The sequence below is a fragment of the Lepisosteus oculatus genome, chromosome 12 (assembly GCF_040954835.1).
Source record: "Lepisosteus oculatus isolate fLepOcu1 chromosome 12, fLepOcu1.hap2, whole genome shotgun sequence".
NCBI classification, from domain to species: Eukaryota; Metazoa; Chordata; class Actinopteri; order Semionotiformes; family Lepisosteidae; genus Lepisosteus; species Lepisosteus oculatus.
Genome location: NC_090707.1, coordinates 32731806 through 32754531, shown reverse-complemented (window position 1 = coordinate 32754531; position 22726 = coordinate 32731806). Strand labels below are relative to the sequence as shown.

Genomic DNA, 22726 nt, shown 5'->3' with positions numbered 1-22726 from the left:
TTTGTCCCAGCTTGAATACTTAAATGTAGATTGAAACACGTTATTCTGCTGAAGGCAAAGAGGCTGTTTGCACACAGGCTTTGATGAACCAGCCAGTGACAGTGTGTGTGGACAAGGGGAGGCCTATTGAATGGAGGCTGACGAGCAATACATAATACATAATAATTATTCTCATGCAATACATCCCAGACTAAACAAGGGTGGCTGGGCTGAGGTGTCAGATGCAAGTCATTCATCCAGCCATGGCAGCTGTCTCCCTCCCAGGTGGGCTGACCCAGCCTGCTGCGATCTCATCTCCAGGGTACTGCTAGGCCATCCCTGCACCTGGTGGAGGAGCTGCTGAGGCCATGCGAGTGTTGATGTGTTACTGCTGATTAACCCCCGTGGGCTGCTTTGGGGAAACCGTTGTAATTTTTCGCAAGGAGGGGTTAGGTGCCTTGCAGGGCCGGGCCGTTCAGTTCAATGCTGGACCTGGGGTGCCTGTCTGGGTGGAGTTTGTATGTTCTCCCCGTGTTTGCATGAGGGTCCCTTCAGGAAAACTGGCCCGGTGTGTTTCTGTCTGTGTCCCCACCTGGGTGAACCCTGCCTTGCGCCAGGCTCCAGCTCCCCTGTGACCCTGAATTGGAAGAAGTGATTCGAAAAGGGATGGGTGTTTTTTTTTTTAGCATCTTTCAATTTGAAGACCTGGTTGTTCAGGTCAGCCGAAAGAACTGCACTTTTCTTCATAGACCACAAAGTAGCGATAAGAGCTTTCACCCGTGCAGTTGTAAGTTTGAGTTGTTTTCGAGGCAGCCCAAAATATTTCTGATTGAGTAGTTTTGTGCACAAGATGTATATGGATGTCTTTCTCACTTGCTTTTATTTATTGCTCTAATTCATAATCTCCCCTACGAGAATAAAATAATTCGAAGACTTTGTCTTGGTGTTCCGCACAAGTCTATGGATAGTTTCTCTGCCTTACTTATAGAATAAAAATGCAATCTTAAATGTAAAATGTAACAGTGCATAAATCATGTAGGATGCATGTTTCTGTATGGTGTAAGCTTCTAAGTTAGAAGTAAACAGTAGAAATTGCAAATTGCATTAAAGAATACCTATTTTCTAATTACCATCACTATTCTCCAGTAAGTTTATTGAGTCAGAACATATTCTGAAATTCTGTTTCTTTTTCCAGTTTATAAAGTTTTTATTTTTCTGATGAGTAGAAAATGTATTGGTCTGCTCTTTAGTGTTTACATAGTACTCATATTTTACACAGTTAAGGTACTCAGCGGTAGCCTACCTAGGTAAAAGTGATGTTTATTTTTCATATAAACATCCATGATGCAGCTTTTCTTAAACACCTTAACTGCCTTTTCACACCTTAACTTAGGGTTAACATGAACAGAAAGGATGCATAAAGACTAAAACAAATTATTTCTCTTGAAGGACATTCGTTTCACGAGTAGTTACATTTTCTTCCTGAAGTATATACGGCATGACACACACAGATGGACCGTAAGAGTGTTTGGTTCCCAAAAATTGCTTTTAAAAACTTTGACAAAAAATATTCAGTTTCCAGGGACATAAACTCTTCTTTTGGCGTAGGTTAATAGTTTCATAATGAAACTGATAATGATGTAAAAAATGCATTGCTTTAGAAAAGATATATTTGACAGTTAGTTGGGTCCCTGCTGTGTGTGAATATAAGTGAAATGCTTATTATTGGTACATTTGTATAGCGTTTTTATCCCAAGAACTCCCAAAGCACTTTGCACATTGGAATGAAGTCACATCACCCACAGCCCTGCTCTATGTGAATACACGTGAAATGCTTATTATTGATGCATTTTTATCCCAAATTCCCGAAGCACTTTGCACATAGGAATGAAGTCACATCACCCACCAGTGCAGCACCCACCTGAGTGACATGAGTCAGCCTTCATTTTTCAGCAGCCCCGTTACACAATAGAGAAGGTTGTTCACCAATTGAATTGAGGGGGAATTCAGTATTGTTTAAGTCTAAAAGCAGTTTTATCTTTTATCAGAAGCAGATATCTGGTCCTCATTCTAAACAGTGGTATCTCCTGCAACACAGTGTCCGTGTTGGAACATAGGACTGGAAATTTTGGACAAGTCAGAAGTGCATTATCTCCAAGAACAGTGGCAGTAGCAACCTATTTGGCAGGAGCGGTGGCTCTGTGGCTAAGGATCTGCGCCTGTGGCTGGAAGGTTGCCGGTTCAAATCCCGCAGCCGGCAGAGGAATCCTACTCCGCTGGGCTCCTGAGCAAGGCCCTTAACCCCAGCTGCTCCAGGGGCGCTGTACAATGGCTGACCCTGCGCTCTGACCCCAAGCTTCTCTCTCCGTCTGTGTGTCCCATGGAGAGCAAGCTGGGGTATGCGAAAAGACAAATTCCTAATGCAAGAAATTGTATATGGCTATTAAAGTGATCTTATCTTATTTGACTGCAGGGACCTTCCCTCCCAATACAGACCAGGCTCGTATTTGTTCAGCTTATGAGATCAGACCAGATCAGTTGGCAAGGTTTTAATGCATTTAATCATTGGGCTTGGCGACTCACTGATGTTGTACAAATGAGCAAATACATATGAACTTTCTATTCCAAATGCTAATGGAATTTGGAACCATAACAAGTTGCTGGAGTGAATAGTTTCTCACACTATGCCAGACCTCTAGCGAAATAAATGTCAGAGGCTAATGGTGCATTGGTATCCTTTAAGAGACAAATGTGTTTTGTTTTAAAATAAAATTAATTCATATTAATTCCACATCCTTCCACACCCCGAAACTGCCGATCGGAAACGCAACGCGGTTCTTATTTCCGTTCCTCCTGGCAGGTACTGCAACAGCCATCTGCAGGTGCTGGGCTTCATCCCGAAGAAGGAGCGGAAGAAGAAGAACGACCCCATGGAGGAGATGCGCTCGCGGCCGCAGCTGGAGTCGGTGGCGCTCAACATCACGGTGCCTTCCCTGGCTCTGAAGACCCCCAACGGGCTGGAGGAGCCCCTGCTCTCGCCGCCCAGGTCCCGGCTGCTGCCGCCTCCGCCGCCGTTCCCCGACGAGCTGCTCGACCCTTTCGCCTTCCACGAGGACGACGCGGACGGGGACGAGGCGGCCCCCCGGCGGGGCTCGGCCGTCAAGAAGAAGCTGCAGAGCCGGCTGGCGCTCAACCAGCGGCTGCGGCTGCGGGAGGCCGAGGCCGCCGCCGCCGCCGCCATCACCACCCCCCCCGCCGCGGCCGCCGAGCACTTTAGCCCCCCTCCCCCAGCCTCAGGCCCCGCGCTTCAGCAGCCCCTGCGGCCGCCCCCGCCGCCGCGGAACTCCCCCCCGCCCGGCCCGCTTCTGCCCCCCGCCCAGCAGCCGCCCGCCCCGCCCCCCGCGCAGCACCCGTACCCCCTCCCCCTGCCCGCGCCCCCGCCGTGCCTCCCGGGACTGCCGCCAGGGTTAATATGCAAGCCGCCGCCGCCTCAGCCGGGCGGCCTGTCCGCGCAGACCGCGGCGCCGCTCCCGCCACTCCCGCTGCCGGCCGGTCAGGCCCCCGGCGGGAAACCTGTGGGGGGGCCGTTCCTCCCCCCCGCCGCACTGCCTCCGGCCGCGGACTCGCCCAGGCCCCACGCGGTGGTCATCAAGCCCGCCGTCTTCACTCCGCCGCCCGCCTGCCTGGCCAGGCTGCAGAGGCTGGTCAAGCTGTGCACCCAGCGCCAGCAGCAAGACGGGGACCTGTTCCCCCACTTAGGTAGGTCTTCTGTGCCGCCTCTTCCCGCCTTCGGTTCTCAGGTACCGCTCAGCACACCTTTGTTTTTCCTCACAAAAATCCCAGGAGCAGCTTGATCGGACCCCACATCCAGGGAACTGTAATACAGTTAACCCTCGGTTTCACAGACTAAGGGGGGAAAGGGGTGTCCCTTATTGCCAGATGTCCGTTAAATCGCACTCCGTTAAAACGTAGTTAGCATAAGTTTCAGCCCTGAAATGTGCAATCGCATGAGAAAAATGTATGCATTATATTTGTGTTTTCGGGATCTTTTGACTTCTTGCTAAAAATTGCAATCGGCACAGTCCGTGACGATTGTTCCTGTGCCTTGTTTTATAATATAAAAAACTAATTTTTATGTATAAAATCTACTAAAGCAGTGGTTCTCAAACTTTTTGGACCAAGTACCGCCCCTAATCTAACCAAAGCATCCAAGTACCACCGACAAGTCATCATCTCATAGAAACCCCAGAAATTATCAATGACCAACATGAGCGCATGTGCACACACACTCACACATACATATAATAAATATTATAATAATAAACTTTGTTTGATATATTAAAATGTGGCTTCTCAAAGTGTTTTACAGAAAAAAAAACACATAAAAATAAAAAAGCACTATTTCAGTGAGAGGGGTGAGCCTGTTTAGTTGAGCAAAGCAGATGTGAATTAATTTTTCGAGCCTTGATACAATTCACAACAGTCTAACAGATTTTAAATCGTCAGGCATTTTCTTGACGACAAAGGTCTCGCGGTGGATGTTGCAATGAAACCATTAATTTCTGGAGCAACCTCTCTAATTCGTGCAACTACACCGCTGTGTTGGCTTGTCATTGCTCTGCCACCGTCTGTACAAAATCCGACACATTTTATCCAGTCGATGCCATTCTCTGCGATAAATTCATTCAGAAGCTGAAATACGTGCTCTCCTGTAGTTCCTGTTGGTAGCGGCTTACAGAACAGAAAGTCCTCACGGGACGTACCCTCAAACTCGTATCTAACGTAAACAAGCAAATGGGCCAAATCGACTACAGACTCATCTAATTGCAGTGAAAAACATCTGCTCATCTTAACGCGCGCTGTCAGCGTACTTTGATATAATATTTCATTTCAATAATTCTATGAATGACTATCTTTTGGGGGGGGCAGCAGGTCGATCTGTTCAGCAGCTTTTTCTCCACACATAATAGTGTGGGGCTTACCTGCTTTAGCAATCCGCAAGCGTGCATTTTTCCACGTTTCCGTTTTTATTTCAGTGTTTATTTTAAGTATTTATTTCATGCGCATGGGAGAGAAACACAGAGACGCTCGGTGTATTTTTCTCAAATTAACTTAGAACAGTTCTTAAATATTTTTCTGTTATTTTTCACGCTTTCCTGTGCTCACAAGATTACCAGCGTTCGAAGCACGCATTTCTATGCATTCCTGTGTTTACAACGTTGGCATTGTTCCAAAATCACGCACATTCTCATTTCTCCCTATTTGCTGGAGATACAGTAGCTTTTTTTAAATACAATTGGTCACTTGCGTCCGTAGCACGCATTCCCTATAGAGTGGTATAGAATTACAGAGTATCTCTTGTGTCCACTGAAGTATTAGCGCGCACTGTATCGTAGTACGTAGGCTGCGTATTCGACACGTATAAAAATACAAAATATGAAAACCCGTCCCAGTTTTTTCAGCGCACACAACACAGTTCCAGGGTCATTTGGCGTACCACCTGGCGGCACGCCACGTACCACTGCTGGTACGCGTACCACAGTTTGAGAACCACTGCACTAAAGGATACAAAACGCAAACAGCTCCCATCGTAAGCAGTTGCCTGTAGGGAACCACTCATATTCTTGAATTTTCGTGGTTGTTTTAGTATTTATGCATTTTACAGAGTTTTTTTTTACGTTGTTTGCATTTTAGTCTATATTTTAAAATGGCTGTTTTTGTAAAAAAAAATGCTGAAGTATGCAAAGCACAAAAAGTACCCATTCTAAGCAATTCACCAAAGCAGGGCTATTTCCACAGTAGTAACCACCTCATTTCATGAAGTTAATTTTCTTTACTTGAACTGTGTCTGTGGTACAACAGATGACCAGTGACACTATGACAGACACACTCAGCACTGGCATGGCCCGTAAGGAAACAAAACAATCAACATACATTCTGCCTACACTCAAAGAAAGCTCCACAGCCGAAACGTTGTTTTTTTCTTCTCTTTTCAGCATGAAATAAACCTATTACTTGTTCCTTTGCTACACCCTATACCAACTGCCCTGCTCTTCATTCCTTTCAGGCTTACTTAATTATATTGTACAAAATATTATTTTTTCATTTTTACTGTCTCCGTTATTACAGGGAAAGAATGGTATTTCTGATTTTACTGACAAAATTCCCTTGTAGATGATTTTGTCCATTAAATAATAATAATAATAATAATAATAATAATAATTGCTTACACTTATATAGTGGTTTTCTGGACACTCCACTCAAAGCACTTTACAGGTAATGGGAACTCCCCTCCACCACCAATGTGCAGCCCCACCTGGATGATGCGATGGCAGCCATAGTGCGCCAGAACGCTCACCACACATCAGCTATCAGTGGGGAGGAGAGCAGAGTGATAAAGCCAATTCATAGATGGGGATTATTAGGAGGCCATGATTGGTAAAGGCCAATGGGAAATTTGGCCAGGACACCGGGGTTACACCCCTACTCTTTTCGAGAAACACCCTGCGATTTTTAATGACCACAGACCTTGGTTTTACGTCTCATCCGAAGGACGGCGCCTGTTTACAGTATAGTGCCCCCGTCACTATACTGGGGCATTAGGACCCACATGGACCCCAGGGTAGGCACCCCCTACTGGCCCCACTAACACCTCTTCCAGCAGCAACCTTAGTTTTTCCCAGGAGGTCTCTCATCCAGGTACTGACCAGCCTCACACCTGCTTAGCTTCAGTGGGTTGCCAGTTGTGAGTTGCAAGGTGATATGGCTGCTGGCATAGCCAGCAATCCCAAGACCATGAAAGCGAAGTCCAGTAACTTTACTGTAAAACCTCTGTTTTTGAACTTACCACGGGAACTGTTCCCCATTTCCCAGAATCCATTTGAACAAGAGGCATTTTTTCATGGTAAATTACTTGAATGTTTATGGATTGCGTTTCAGCTTTACATTAAAAGTGAGTCACTTTCAAAATCTTTCATCTCACCTTTACGTTAAGGGTTTTCCTGTTTCGAAGGTTTTATTGACCTTAAATGAACTCTTTGATAACCACAGTCGGTTGACTGTTTGATTTCGTGGAAGAGCAAGGAATTGGCATAATTATAATCCCTTAAGTTATGTTATGTAATTCTTACCGTGGCCTCTTTGGTGGTTACAGCATATTGTGTGCTAAAGGAAGTAAGAATATAACTGTTAGACACTTTCACAGAGGCATTTTGAATATATAGTTAAACAACGGAGTCTGTTAACCGACATTATGTTAACTGTAATGTAATCTTATGGCAATGAAAACATCAAATGTTTCCAAACTTAAAAAATCCAAAATAGTGACTTCCCCAGCTTTCATGCAAAATGTTTTCCATTTCTCTTGATGCACATCTGTATGACTTGTATTGGGCTGGTGGCCCCCTGCAGTGTTAGGAGCACTAGTCTGGACTATTTTATATTTTGTGCAAATGTAGAATCGTAGAAAGTCAAAGGTGCTCCATGCTTGTGTGTCTTTAAGTTTGAGCCCGGTCAGTACCTTAATGGGAGCCCTCCTGGGAAAAGCTAAGATTACTGCTGGAAGAGGTGTTAGTGGGGCCAGTAGGGGGCATGCACTCCGCTGTCTGTGTGGGTCCTAATGCCCCAGTATAGTGACGGGGACACTACACTGTATAAAGGCGCCGTCCTTCGGATGAGACGTAAAACCAAGGTCCTGACTCACTGTGTTCATTAAAAATCCCAGGGCATTTCTCAAAAAGAGTAGGGGTGTTACCCCGGTGTCCTGGCCAAATTTCTCCCTGGCCTTTACCAATCGTGGCCTCCTAATAATCCCCATCTATGAACTGGCTTCATCACTCTGCTCTCCTCCCCACTGATAGCTGGTGTGTTTTGAGTGTACTGGTGCACTGTGGCTGCTGTCTCATCATCCAGGTGGGGCTGCACATTGGTGGTGGTGGAGGGGAGTCCCCATTACCAGTAAAGCGCTTTGAGTGGGGAGTCCAGAAAAGCGCTATATAAGTGTAAGGATTATTATTATTATAAGCTCCATGTGCTGCTAATATGAGCTTTCATCTAGATATTGTTCTCCCTCCCATTGTCTGTGTCAAGTGGAGCATTGTGGTTTCCTCCTAGGTGACACACAAGTTCTTCCTTTTACTTTGTATATGATAATGTTAGAGCTTCAGTTTAACAGAACTAGCCAAAGAGGAACAGAGGAATTGAGGAATCCCTAATTAGTAGAGAACATGTGTAATTATGAAGGTACTGCTTCCCTGTCTGTAATATTACCCTGGCTGTTGTGATGTTAAAGGTGTAGCTTAGGTAGTCTGCCTCAAAGTTTTAGTGTAAAATAACTTTAACTGAGAGACATTAATTGTCCCAGAAAAAACTGAGGGTAGTATAGGTGATAAAAGTGATGAAGTCTTCACTTCATGTAAGCCCTTGTAATAATTATGTAGCTCACTACTTGTCTCTGTGCGGCAGACCCATAGAGTAAAAGACAGATTTCATGTTTGAATTTTAAACATGTTTGAATTTTTAGTTGGAAATAGTGATAGAAAACATTAAGAAGGCCTCTTCCTGGGATGTAACCTTTGAGCAGTCTTGGAGTGTGATGCTCATTTCATATTCCTGTGTTGTATATGAACTCTAAGGTGCAGAGCTAAAATAAAGGGATAGTGACTGATTAATTATTTTCATGATCTAGTCACGTTCAAAACGGGTGTTGGGAAAGGGAGTTGGAAACTAGGACTGGTTGTGGTACAAAAGGTTGCTATTAGAGCTGTTAAAACAAATGGAATAGTTCTAAAACCTGTCCCACTGTGGGTTGGGTACTACTTTTTGTAAACAATGTTTTTAGGTTTTAAAGCAGAATTGCCTGTTTTGTACTTCAGAGTGATGATAAGACCTCCTTACTTGTCATGGGGTGACAGCAAATGCACGAACTGAACATCGACATTCCGGAGAAGTAAAAAAAGTCAGAAGCTGTTAAAAATTTAAGAGGAACATAATCAGACCTCAGTCAATTGTTAGCCAACTCAAGGGCTGAAAGAACACTCCACAGTTGTCGCTTGGAGAAGTCACATAGTCTTCACACTGTTTAAAAAAACTTCAAAATTCAGAGAAATTTCAAGATGATAAATAGCTGTATAGCATAAACTATTGTTCTCAAATATCCATGTTTTTTGTTTCATATGAGAAGAAATTTGACGTTAACTTTAAGATGGAGCTGGCTTGTAAATAGTGTAAAATGGGCTGCTGTGTGTTTACTGCCCCTCCCACATGCTGTGGTGTTAAAAATAAGTTTTAAAAAGCAAGCATTGTTAAACACAGGAAGCAGAAGACTGGCAGAAGCCAGTGTTCGTTGCACCCACTCAGTGAAACTCAGAAAAACAGGAAATGATGATTCAGGCGTGTGTATTTGAGTTATTTGTAGAATTATGCAGAAGCACAGTGATGCAATGTTTTTTGTTTGTTAAAAACTTTTTAGAAGTCACGAATAAGGCAGCTCATGTTGAGCTGATTCTGTTCAACTGAGTATATGGCACAGATGTCGAATTTAATTTTTTTTTGCATAAACTTTTTGTAGATACAAATTAGAGTTATTATACTATTAACTGCCTTCTTTATATTTGTGTACACGTGGCAGAACAAGCTAGAGTTTAAACTGTAGCACTGGGATTACCTGCATTTAAGAGTTTATTAACCCTAATCGCTTATGCAGATGCACATTTATGTAAATGAAGTTAAAGCGGTCTTAGAAAAGATCCTCTACGCTCCTTCTTAATTTAGTGTTAGTTTAGAGTTTTTCAAAGACTTTCAATGTGTTGCAACAATCCCATTGCTACAGCTGACTCTCAGCAGCCGAAGACTGGAGGTTACAGAGTAAAGAGGTAGTTTTCTAACCGTGTGCCTATGAACATCTTCCCACAGGACTGGACTGGTCTGAAGACAGTGCGGAGGATGATGAGGAGGTGGAGAGGTTACTGCCGTATCAGTATGCTTGGAGATTACGGGAAAGGTATTCACAGGACAAGTAAGTGTTTCTTATCGCCATTCCCGATCGTGAAGTTTCTCATGTTTGTTTAAAACTAAGCTGTGTAGTCTAGATTTCAACTTCCAGACTAAACAGAATAAATTAACCCATAGATACAGCCCTGACATCTAAAGTTGAACAGTACAGTCCACAGATCACATCGCTGTCAGAGCCATGTCCATTGCAGATAGCCTTTGTGAGTGAAACATTGACACTGAGCTATAGTATTTGATGGGAAAATTCTTAAGCAGTTTTTGTACCATGCTTGTGTACTTAAAGAGCCTGTGTATATTTATTATACAATATCTGTTGTTTTAATTGTTTTGCATCAAGATCACAAAGGTATTGTGCCTTTTCACCTACGTAGTCATATGTTCAACTAAAATAATGTGGCACTAGAGGGAGCCGGGAGCCATATTATTAATATTTTTATAGATGGATATCTGACACATGTACACAGCTGTAAGGTAAAGAACAGTGCTGTTTATTCAACGAGGTAAACACTAAACAAAACCCAGGCTCGTCTTTGAGCTCTGAGAAATCGACTTCACTAAACTATGTCCATAAATAACCAGGTAGCTAAGATGCTTATCAGTACCACAACCCAATATCCCAGAACCCCGAACCCCAGAAAAAATCACGATATGTCTCCAATCTGTTTTGGTAGGTTACTGCCATACTCCACTCTCCCTCTGGTGCAGATCACAATGAAGGCTCAGCCCTCTTTTCGGATAGCAGAGGTTGACGGCTGACTTATGCTTCTTGGTCTTTACTTGTCACCTGTTCAGTTATCTTCTTCCAAGTGGTCAGATGACTCGGGAGGGCAGATCATTCCTCACTGCTTCTTGGCAAATGTAGTTCAGGCTAGAGCTCTAGTTGGAAGCTATTGCCCTCTTAGCTTGGTTGGAGCACTGGAGTCAAACCTGTAAGGATACTGCTGTTGTGCTTTAGTAAAAGACGGAGCTATATGAAGGCATATGTGTGTATGGTGCTTATGACACAAGCTTCAGCAAAATGATATAGTATTAATAGTATGTCTGTAATATACATGATGTATTTGTATAATCGATAATAAATGTGTATTGTGAGATTATTTTAATCACATCAGTGGCCCCTTGCTGTTGAACAGAACAAGTGCAAGGTAGAGTGATGATGGGGATGGAACATTTTTTTGGTAACTGTTGTATAAATTTTTGAGCAAACAACATTTAAGCAATACTTATTTAAAACTAGATTTTGGCTGTTTGAAACACCTGATTTCTGTTAGTCCAATTCCTTTTGGTCATGAGTTCATATCCACCTGCAAATCCCATGTTAATCCATTGATCTCATCTGACTGTTTTTTATCAGAGAACGTTTCGGCCCAGAATTTTTTTGTTTTTGCAAAGGAGATCTTTTTGTCTGCCGCGGCCGTCCGCTGTGTTGTCTAACTACCGTCTTGGCTTTGATGACCCACAGCTCTGATGATATCGGGGCTTCGAGAAACAACAGGCTGGCCCGCCTTTGCACTTACCTGCAGCAGAAGTACAAGCACCTGTGTCGCCTGGAGAGGGCGGCGACGCGCCAGAAGAGATGCCGCTATGCTTTCCAGAAGGCCCTGCTCCACGCTGCTAGCAAAGACCCTGACTGCGCAGGACAGCTGATTCAGGAGCTGCGCATGGCCACTCACACACAGAACAGGTAGACTTCCGCTCCCCCCAGGTCGTAGAATTAACAACTCCGAGAAAGCATCAGACTCTGGCCCTTCACAGCCGCCATGCCATCTGAGTTTCTGTTTGAGTTGTATTCTAAATAGCCGGCTTAATTCGAAACTATTGGCCATTTTTTTCCCCCTAGAGATCTAATGATTGTTTCACACTTTTAAAGCACTCCATCTGTAAGTTATTTCTGGTGCAGAGAGAAGGGTTCGATTTGTCCATTTAAGTCGAGGCTTGGGTTCATGAAGTTTATGGCAGCTCAGGTGAAATATGTGACCTATATGCTTTTAAGGGACACAGTCCACAGAAATTGCATGTTTGCTTACCAGACCTATAACTAAATACAGTTTGTAGTTCTACTAAAATAAAATCATTTGTTCTTGAAGAAAGGTGTGAGGGAAAAATAATACCACCTTCCCTTACTTAGGCAATAAAATAATCTGGCCTTTTTTTACTCTTACTGTGATTTTCCTTGTATATTAATTTACTCTGCTTTCCTGAAACATGACCAGACATTCAAGTGAATTGTATTTCCCTTGATTGATCATTTCAAAATGTATCAGTCTTTTTCTAGAAAATGACTCTGGATTGAAACAAAGCTTCAGCACTATAGCAAAAGTATTTGCGAAAATTCAAAATGGCGGCATGCAACATTTCCGCCAAAAATCACAGCAAAACACGTAACAGCAGCTTTGAGACTTCCCCCAATATTTCACACACATTTTAGTGTAGTGATGTCATACAATTTAGCATCTGTTTGTAAACAGTTTGTCTGCCAAGATTAAAAAGCTTATAAAAAGCCCTTCAATGCTTCAAAAGCATTTCAAGATGATAACGCACCTGTCCACAGAACCTTCGTCGTAACTGACTTTATACGAGACAATAATATTCCGTGTATCGCATGGCCTGCACAGTCTCTGGGACTAAATGTTATGAAAATTTGTGGCTAAAAATCAAAAGAACTCAAAATCAAACCCAAAATGTCACTACATCTGCTGAACTGTTGGCCATTATGAAGTTATGAACTAGTAATAGTGGAGTTTACAGCTGCCTGTAACTCAGCTCTTTTGTACTCTGCAGTGACATAAAGCTAAAAGATGGTATCTTTCCACTGACACTACTTGACCTCCCACGGCAGCACTGAATCCTTGTGCTACAGTATTATTTCTGGCAGGTTTCTATAGTAAGGTTCCATGGTGCTATGGGGGCAGTTGTGGGAGATTTGGTGTTTTGCTTACTTGTAAGCGTTTGCCCCACACTAGATATTTCTGCCAGGTGGGTTGCAGTTTTCTTTGAAGGAGGGTACTATACCTGTCTATATCACAGTCATTATTTTATTGTCTTGCTCCGTTAATAAAACATCTATACAGGGATCTCTCAAGAAACGTACATTGGATTGTACAGCTGAAAAAAGGATTTAGCCTCCTTAAAAAATAAACTTGTATTTTTAAGAAGGGTGAAGTTCTATCTGCTAGAAGCACAATTTGGTGGTGCTACTCTAAATTTCTATCCTAAATAAAAAGTTTAAGATAACATTTTAAAAAGCTTACAAAAACACAACTTTATTCTCATCATAAAAAAGGGAAAGTTTAAAATACATACAGACACTTGTAAAAGTACTCACCCCCCTGAAATGTTTATTATTTTACTGTTTGTGATTGAGCTTTTAATCTAGACTATTCTAAACTGATAAAGGTAGAAAATGCTGACAGTATGGAAGTAATAGGCAATTAGATTTAGATTTCCCATCACGGTATTATCCAATTGCTTTGCTAAGGCAGCCTTTAGCTCAGTTCAGATGCAAAAGCATATTTGATGTGTCATTCAGTTGGTTTAACGGTCTGAGTATAGTTAACAAAACTTGACTTTAGAGTAGATTCACCTGTTCCCTCTGAAAGATATTGAGTAATTGTCAAAAATGTTCATAGGGTGACAATATCCTGGTGCTTACAGAGAGCTGATGTGACAAAAGACTTTGGATGCGATACACTGTAGATATGTATGTGTAGCATACATCCAATCCTCTATGCAAAGCTGGTACAGATCTTCCAAAAAATATTGACAGCAGTAATTGATGCTTCCAATAAGTACTGACTTAGGGGGATGAATATATATGTACATTTCCCTTTGTTTGTCATTGCATGTATTTAACATATAACACAACTCCAGTTTGATCATTATAGCTTTGCATAAAAAGCAAAGGAACACTTGTAATTCAGTCAAAAAGTAATATTGTTGACATGGGGTGAATACCTTTGCAAGGTAATTTCAAATTTGTCCCAGTATTGCGTGGAATAATCTCTGTGTGGGAGCATTTACACCCACTGACTCAGTCTCGTAGTGTCAGGAAAAAATGCAAGTGTTCTTTTTTTTTTTTAAACCAAAGAGAAACTGACCCACCACTGATAGCTACTTCAGGCAGGCGGTTTTAAAAACGGGGCGAGTGTCTTGGCTTGAAGCGCTGATTGTTTTCCGGTTTTCTCTCATCAGTGTCAGGCCACCCGAACGAGGGGACGCAGACGCGGGGATCTGCACAGGAAACACTAAGGGCCAGCCGTGTACCAGTGGGGCGCTGCCCTTCACCAGGCACTGTTTCCAGCGTATCCTTCCATTTCTTCTACCCGAAACACTGCCCGCATGTCCAGCTGCGCCCTGGACACTCTGTCCGTTTGCCAGCTGCTTTCTCCAGTACAGAGTTGCGGCGGGGGGGAGGCCTGAGCCTATCCCAGCATGCAGGGGGCACAAGGCGGGGCACACACTGGGCGGGACACCAGTCCATCGCAGGGGAAGGACACAAGCACACCAGGGCCAGTTTTCCCAGGAGCCAATTAGACTCTATTCCCTCCACTGCAGAAAGGAGGGTGTTGTGCCGTTTTCTGTGTGTTTGTGTGTGTGTGGGGGGGATTCTGATTTAGAGATGGTCAGAATCTAATCCCACAGATGGGAGCTTCGCACCATTGGCTCCTCGGCCAAGGACAGACACCAAACGTCTGAACCTGTGGTTCCTCTCGTACAGAGCAGGAACACTACTGCAGCATAACCTCGTCAGCAGAATAAAACCTGCTACCAGTAAAAAGCTTGGAAAATAAAAGACTAGTGTGTCTTTGGACTGCGTGAAGAAACCAGAGCACCCAGAGGAAACCCACATGAACATGCAGACAGCACCCCAGCTCTGGAACTGAACATGTGGCCCCTTTGCTAACCACTCCGATACTGTGTCTCCCATTGACACGTCATCGTGCTGAAAAATGCAGAATGTCCGTTTTCAAATTGTTGTATCAATATATCAGAGAGCCAAGAATAGTAAGATGCAGATTAGGGAAGGAGCAAACTAAAAGAAATTAAAAAGTGGTATTACAAACATGATCTGTAAAAGCATTATCAGCAAAGGAAATGTCTTAAAATCAGTACATTGACCATGACTTGATGTTGGAAGGAAAGTCAGACTTTTTACTGTCTTTTATAGATTGTTTTGGTTAATTGCATGACAAAAATTATATGCACTGAAAAGTAAACTTATAACTGTCCCATCAATGGTGTATTTATATAAATTTAATTGCATATAAACTAATCACCTATAAAACTTAATTTTTTAATTCAGATAGTTGAAGATCTTCCTTTAGATTTTTTGTATATAAAATGAAACCCAGGAAGTAGCACTGCATTAATTAACTTCCTTAACGAAAATAAGAGACTGAAATTTCACACCAGTTGTAGTTTTATGCATAACTGAAAAACCACTGGTTTGCATGATGAGTTAACTTGCACTACATTACTTGAATTACTTCCATTTTCAGGGTTCTAAGGTATTGTCCTCATAGGGACATTTGCTACCCTTTCTCTCAATTAGAACTGTAATTTGTAGGTATTTCATCACAGTTTTGTGTCGGGCCCTTGGATCCAGGGACGTGTTTTCATCGAATTCATCTGGTTTGCACCGCAGCCTCAGGGGATTGGGAAGCCCCAAGCCTGATTCCGGTGGCTCTTGGGAGTCTTTCCTTCACTATTTCTCTGCAGACATCTTGCTGAACCGGTCTCAGCAGCTGTTCTCCAGCTGCACCGCCAAGTTTGCCGATGGCCAGCAGTGCTCCATTCCAGTCTTCGACATCACACACCAGACGCCGCTCTGCGAGGAACACGCGAAGAAGATGGTAAAGGAATGATGCCGTTCGGCAGCATTTTCATGGTGGTTTTCATTCATGGTGCCTGTACGGATGTTTTCTAATCTTCAAATTTTGGTATTGAATACAAACCTGACTGGTTTACTAATCACCACACATCAGCTGTCAGTGGGGAGGAGAGCAGAGAGTAATGAAGCCAATTCATAGATGTACCAGTACCTGGTACTAACTGTACCAGAACCTAGACCATTTAAATAAACTAGGAAGAACCATGGTCTTGGAATAGATCAATGTTGTGTCCATTACTGTCGTTGCTTATTCCAGGAACTCTAGCAAATTAGTTGAGGAAGACCTTCCTTTTCTAACTCCATGTTGATTATTCCTGAGGGCCTAGTTGAGTTCAGATTAACTTCACCAACTTTACCCTTCCGAGATACGCGGTCTCCTTGGTGGCCCGCATGCTTTTACTCATAAATAAAACAATTACAGTTCAGCGTTAAATAATGCCAGGTTTTTTTTCCCTCCTGGGCACAGGATAATTTCCTGCGGGGGGACGGCAACCGCAGAGTCCAGCACCAGCAGCCGCGCAAACCCAGGAAGAAGACGAAGCCTCCGGCCCTCACCAAAAAACACAAGAAGAAGAGGAGGAGAGGACCCCGTAGGCCACAGAAGCCCATTCCCCCCGCCGTGCCACAGGGCAACCTGGGCATGCCCTCCAGCCTTGCACTGCCAGCACAGGCCTCCAGCATCAGGTCAGCACTGGCGCTCCAACCTCCCAGCGCTGGGTGAGCTCTCACAGAGACGCCAGCAAAGTCTGGAGAGGAGGATGCATACCGTACGTCTGGGTTTCTTACAGAATTTGCCTGGCATCCTTGTGAGAGAATTTGAGTTGCTCCCAAATAAGATAAGATCACTTTATTAGCCATATACAGTTTCTTGCATTAGGAATTTGTCTTTTTGCATACCCCAGCTTGCTCTCCATGTGACACACAGGCACACAGACGGGGAGAGAGAAGCTTGGGGTCAGAGCTCCCATTTATATGGCGCCCCTGGAGCAGCTGGGGTTAAGGGCCTTGCTCAGGTGCCCAACGGAGTAGGATTCCTCTGCTGGTTTGAACCGGCAGCCTTCCAGCCACAGGCGCAGATCCTTAGCCACACAGCTGTATCTGCCTCTCAGCTGTGTGCTTTTGAAACCTAAAACTAAGCACAGAAGTGTTGTTTTCGAACTTATACCGTTTCTTCAGCACTGCTGAACAGTAGAAAAGGGGTCCTTCAGTCTCACCCTCTGATCTCGCAACTAGGGACATGTTTTAACTCGCCAAACCGAAACAGAACCTGGAACTGAGCTGCTTAATCCAGTTCAATCCAAGACTTCACAAAAGGCCATCCAAGATATCTGCTCAGCTTCAGCAATACATACGGTCCTCTGCCTAACAGTACCTGGGGGAATGATGTGCTTGATCATTGGTAATGTAGTTTGGCAAGCAATTGTGTTGGGGAGGATGTTGTAAACTCACGTTACAGCACACTTTAATTGCCTTGAGAAGATGAGAATTTAGATTTTGAATTTTAATTAATTTTAACACATTACAAAAAGTGTTATGAATTCATTAAGAAAATAACTTAATTAACTTTGTTCATTTTGACACTTAGAAAAGCTGAGTTATAACAGATCATCCTTAATATACTGCTACTGTCTCTGTAGATACTATTTACTTGACTATCTTCTGCGGGATGTTTAAATACCATCTCAATCAGGGCACTGATTGCTCAATTAGAATTGTCACAGATGTTGGGCATTGAGAAGCAGTTACTCAAAATAACAGTAGAATGGCAATGAACTGGCACAAAAGATTGCAGATGTTTCAGAGTTGTTTGTGTCAGGGCTGATGAAAGAGTTTAAAGTGGAGTAAACCAGCCTCCATGATTCTCCAAGACCTGAGGTGCCTGGGTTTGGCGTTTGACTAGATCATGCATACATACAGATTTTTTAAATAATAATAATAATTGCTTACACTTATATAGCGCTTTTCTGGACACTCCACTCAAAGCGCTTTACCAGGTAATGGGAACTCCCTTCCACCACCACCAATGTGCAGCATCCACCTGGATGTTGCGACAGCAGCCATAGTGCGCCAGAACGCTCACCACACATCAGCTATCAGTGGGGAGGAGAGCAGAGTAATGAAGCCAATTCATAGATGGGGATTATTAGGAGGCCATGATTGGTAAGAGCCAATGGGAAATTTGGCCAGGACGCCGGGGTTACACCCCTACTCTTTTCGAGAAATGCCCTGGGATTTTTAATGACCACAGAGAGTCAGGACCTCGGTTTTACGTCTCATCCGAAGGACAGCGCCTGTTTATGGTATAGTGTCCCCGTCACTATACTGGGGAATTAGGACCCTCATGGACCACAGGGTGAGCTGCTGTCTCCACTAACACCTCTTCCAGCAGCAACCTTAGTTTTTCCCAGGAGGTCTCCCATCCAGGTACTGACCAGGCTCACACCTGCTGAGCTTCAGTGGGTTGCCAGTTGTGAGTTGCAGGGTGACATGGCTGCTTTTTGGTTCGGGGATTGGAAAACAGATTAGCAAAAGGTTTTGTTATTTTTCTTCATCCCACTCATATTAGCCCTACTCATTTCTTGCAACTGCTATGTATTCTTCTAAATTAAACTGGTATGCTGTGAAAATTTGCTAGTTTGCAAATGTCTACTCTGTCAAAAAAAAAAACTAATTTAAATGCGAACATGGAAACTGATATTAAAGTACCCAAGTCGTGACTGCAGACATCCAAGAAAGTTAGCAAATAGCATAATTCTTCTCTTGGTCTTCCTTATTGTTTTATACCATGAATTATGAAGTGTGATGAACTGTGATGACATTTATTGTGCACCTAATATTATTCAGAAACAAATGTTGGGCAGCTTTTTTTTTAAATGCTTTGTCTAAAGCATTGTTTTTCCCCATGCCTTTAATGATAGGAGCCCCTCAACCCCAGACCTGAGTACAGATGAGCTTCCTGATGACATCACCAATGACATCACAGACATTCCAAATGACCTTGAGCTCAATCAGGAGGATTTTTCTGACGTTTTGCCAAGGTTGCCTGACGACCTGCAGGATTTTGATTTGTTTGAAGGTATTTGATCATTTAAAAGATAACATTGAAGGACACAGGAAGAAGTACATAGCTGCTGGTAGGCAAGTGTTGAGTTTGGCTTATGAGTTACAATTTTTCAGTGAGTTAAAAGTGAATCTGAATTCAAGTCGACTATTCCATCAGATCTAGCCATACATGGATTTCACTCACTCTTTGTAGAACATTGTGAAGAAAGAAACAAGATGTGAAGAAGGGGTTAATTAAGTCCTTTTCTGCATGAAGATTAGACTTCTAAGGCTGGAGTTTATGGCAGGAAGGGGATAACAGAGTAGGAAACCCCCTGGGGACGTCATCTAACTGACCATTTGGCCAGGGTCTGTTAACTGGCCAAACACTGTGACCCCCCCCCGACCATAGTATTGAGGGACGTCAGAAGCGGCAGGAAAATGCTATATAAAGTAAACGTTTGTACCGGTACTTGGAACAATACTTTGGTTTTGTTGTTTCTTGCGGGAAACAAGACTTTGGTTCTGTTGTTCCTTGCATGCAGTAAAGTCATCTGTTTAACTTCATCTCGGGATCCAGAACCTTATTCTTTCTGTTACAACAATTGTGTGAACCCAAGTAATTCTGACAATGACCAGTTTAGTTGAAGTCTTTTCTCCTTTCCTTATTTCATTATTTATGTTAACTATTGAGTCGGCAAGACCACATTATTATCCTGTCAGTATTTTGTTTTGGGGGAAAAAGCAAGCCGCATGGGCCATAAAATATTAAATGTTCATTTATGACTATCCTTAGATGTGAGGGATGAAAGTAACTGATATGTGGATGCAGTGGTCATGAATGCAAACCTATTCTGAGTGATTTGTGTTGGGATTTTCAATAGTTTTGTTGAACAGCAAACTTGTTGACCCACTAATAAGGAACTTGAGGGGGGGTGTAGACCGTCGTGAGACAGGTTGGTTTTTTCCCTCCAAGCGATGGGTTGTTGCCATAGGGATCCTGCTCGGTTCGAGAGGAGCGGCAGGTTCGGACCTCCGGTGTCTGGGCTTGGCCAAAGAGCCAATGGTGCGAAGCTCCCATCTGTGGGATTGTGACCGAACTCCTCCGAGTCAGAATCCCCTCCCGACCCTTTGCTGTCTTTAAACGCAGCGTGTTGTTCCCCCTGCAGGTAAGAACGGAGAGCTGTTGCCTACCACGGAGGAGGCAGAGGAGCTGGAACGGGCGCTGCAGGCTATGACCTCCTACACGGCCTCGCTCGAGTGCCTGAGCTCCATGGGTGAGCTGACCCAGCCGGACACTGTGGTTGTCCAGGACCTTGCTGACCACCGGGCCATGGGGGTCTTCTCCGCCTCTTCCGTCCCGGGCGCCGGCATCGCCTCCCTGGGGCGGGCGGTGGCCAACAGCGAGCTGGGGGACCTGCTGAACGGGCGCATCCCTCCCGAGAACTTCTCCAGCCTGGAGCTGGACGAGAACCTGCTTCACTCTGCGGGCGGGCAGTTCCCCGCCCCGCCGTCCTCTCAGCCCCCGCACCCTCCCTCCGCCACCAGCGTCGGCCTTACCTCCGCTGCCCCCCCTCCCTCGTCCAACCCGCTGCTCACCCAGAGCCCCCTGACGGAGAGGACGTTCCCGCCACCTTTCCCCGGGCTCCACGAGGGCGGTCACCCCTCGCCACGGACCCACGCTCCCCACCTGCTGGCCAAGCCAGAGGAGCTCCTCCCCCCCCGACAGCAATACGCCGGCGAGCACTCGCACTCTTCCCCTCACGGCAGCCACTACAGCAGTGAACACGTGCCATCCCCCTACAGCGACCACATCACCTCCCCTCACCCGGGCACCTACCCCTCCGGGGATGGAGGCAGCGGTGGCAGCGCACTGGCAGCTAGTTTTCAGGCAGAGGCACCTCTCCTACCCACGCCTATCCTCCAGAGTCAGCTGGAGGTGCCCATGAGCGTGGTCCCGGGCAACCCCCGTCCTTCGTGGAACAACATGCCCCTCCCCTTGGCTGAGCCCAGCCAGTTCGGTAACCTCATCGGCCCCGAGGGCCACCTGATCTCCACCTCCCTCTCCACGCCCCCCTCCACCTCGCACTCGGTCACCCTCCAGCCCTCGGCCGCCCTTTCGGCGCTGCCCCAGACAAACTTCGCCGGCCTGGCCGCCGCAGTGGGCTCCTCGGCCGGCCCCCTGTCCTCCTCCTCCCCTTCCTCGTCCTCTTCCTCCTCCTCCTCCTCCTCCACCGCCTCTCCGCACGACCTCCTGACCTCTAACCCCCCGAAGCAGCAGCTTCCGCAGTTCAGCGCCGCCTTCGGCCACCAGCTGGCCTCGCACAGCGGCATCCCCAAGGACGTCCAGCCCAGCCACAGCTCCACCGCGCCCCCCACTGGCTTCAGCGTCGCGGGCGCCAGCACCGCAAGTGCCAGCAGCGTGACGTCGCCCTTCCCCACGCAGTAGCGGGAGTGAGTGTGAGTGCCGCGATCAGTACGCTCCGGAGAGAGCAGGCCAGGGGTTTCAAACAAGTCAAACTCACAAGGTGGACTCACTGTTCGATACGGGGTAGTGCAGGTTTAGTCGCACGTGTGCAGTGAAAAACGTTACGCATAACACCAATGGAAAGACTGTGGAAAGTCACTAGTCTTGTAGTGTTGTAGTTGTTTTAAGTATATCTACTGTATTCCTTCAACACAAAACTATTAAAAAGAAACAGCATTCCTTGCATTTGGAGGCATCTGGTGTCTTCTGAATAAAGAATTGATAGTTGGTATTTAAAGAGAGACTCTTACAGCAATGTGAACTTGGCATTGTATGTACCTGCTTCTCAGCTATGCACTTTTGAAACCTAAAACTAAGCACAGAAGTTTTTTTTTTCCGAGCTTCTCATCATAGCTGATCAGAATAGACGAAGCGCCAAAAAATATCTGTAGGACTCGATTGGTTCAATTACAAGAAAAGAAAAGTTTATCTTTATCTGAAGCTAGGATTGTTTGGTGTTTTAAATGATTTTAATAATGTGAAAGGGTGTCGTATTGAAATTATACATTTTCTGAGCATATTTATCTAAATGGGGGTATTCTTCTCGGTTAAAGATCTTTTAAATAAATCATTTGAAATAATTCAGTTTTTTTTTCTTTCTACAGTAATTGAAATTGCTTTGCCAGAACCACTTTGTGCTGCAAACCAACATAGACACAATGAATGCGTGTATCACTTCTTTAAGTTTGCACTCCCTCTTGGGATCCTCTTGCTACAGTTGCTGAGGAACGTAGTCTGAATTTAAACCTGCAAACTCTCGTATCAAGGATCACCCTGCACTGTAGACTGGTACGTTCATACCACAGACACTCAGGGGCCCTGTTCTACTGCAAATCCCAGTTTATTAATCACAAAGGGTGGGCATCCCTGCTTCTGGAGTGCTGCGTTGATTTCTGGGTTTCATTTCATCTCAGACCTTCATGACTTAATTGAATATCAACATAATGTACATTTAGTTGATAAGAAGTCAGATCAGCTGTGTTTTCCAGAAATTAATCAGGTGCTGATTGAAAGGTGCCCTCTGAAACCTGCAGGACCTCAGCACTCAAAGACCAGGGTTACCCACCCCTGAGTTATAGTAACACCTCTTTCTTCCTCTCTACCAAAGCCATATTTTTGCTATTTGTCAGTAGCTGCTTCCTATTCATTTATTGCTGAAGTTTCATCTTTTACAATGTGTAAATGTTTAGTGTAGGGTCGCAAAAGGATACAGCACAGTTTTAATGAATTTTGAGTTTTAATTGTTACGAAAGGAGTTTTAATTTGTTCTAAAATAA

At 44.5% G+C, this 22726-nt stretch overlaps 1 protein-coding gene across 4 annotated transcripts in view; it reads left to right on the top strand.

The window, feature by feature from the left end:
- ino80db (INO80 complex subunit Db) overlaps window positions 1-22030 on the top strand; it is a 41102-nt gene extending 19072 nt beyond the window's left edge. For all 4 annotated transcript variants that reach the window (XM_069196264.1, XM_069196263.1, XM_069196261.1 and 1 more), the window contains exons 3-10: window positions 2840-3738; window positions 9892-9994; window positions 11453-11674; window positions 14182-14291; window positions 15709-15842; window positions 16347-16564; window positions 18799-18956; window positions 20092-22030. In XM_069196264.1, coding sequence (XP_069052365.1) covers window positions 2840-3738; window positions 9892-9994; window positions 11453-11674; window positions 14182-14291; window positions 15709-15842; window positions 16347-16564; window positions 18799-18956; window positions 20092-21371 — 3124 coding nt within the window. In that variant the 3' untranslated portion in view covers window positions 21372-22030. The remainder of the gene's footprint in view (window positions 1-2839; window positions 3739-9891; window positions 9995-11452; window positions 11675-14181; window positions 14292-15708; window positions 15843-16346; window positions 16565-18798; window positions 18957-20091) is intronic.
- The last annotated feature ends 696 nt before the right edge of the window (window positions 22031-22726 follow it).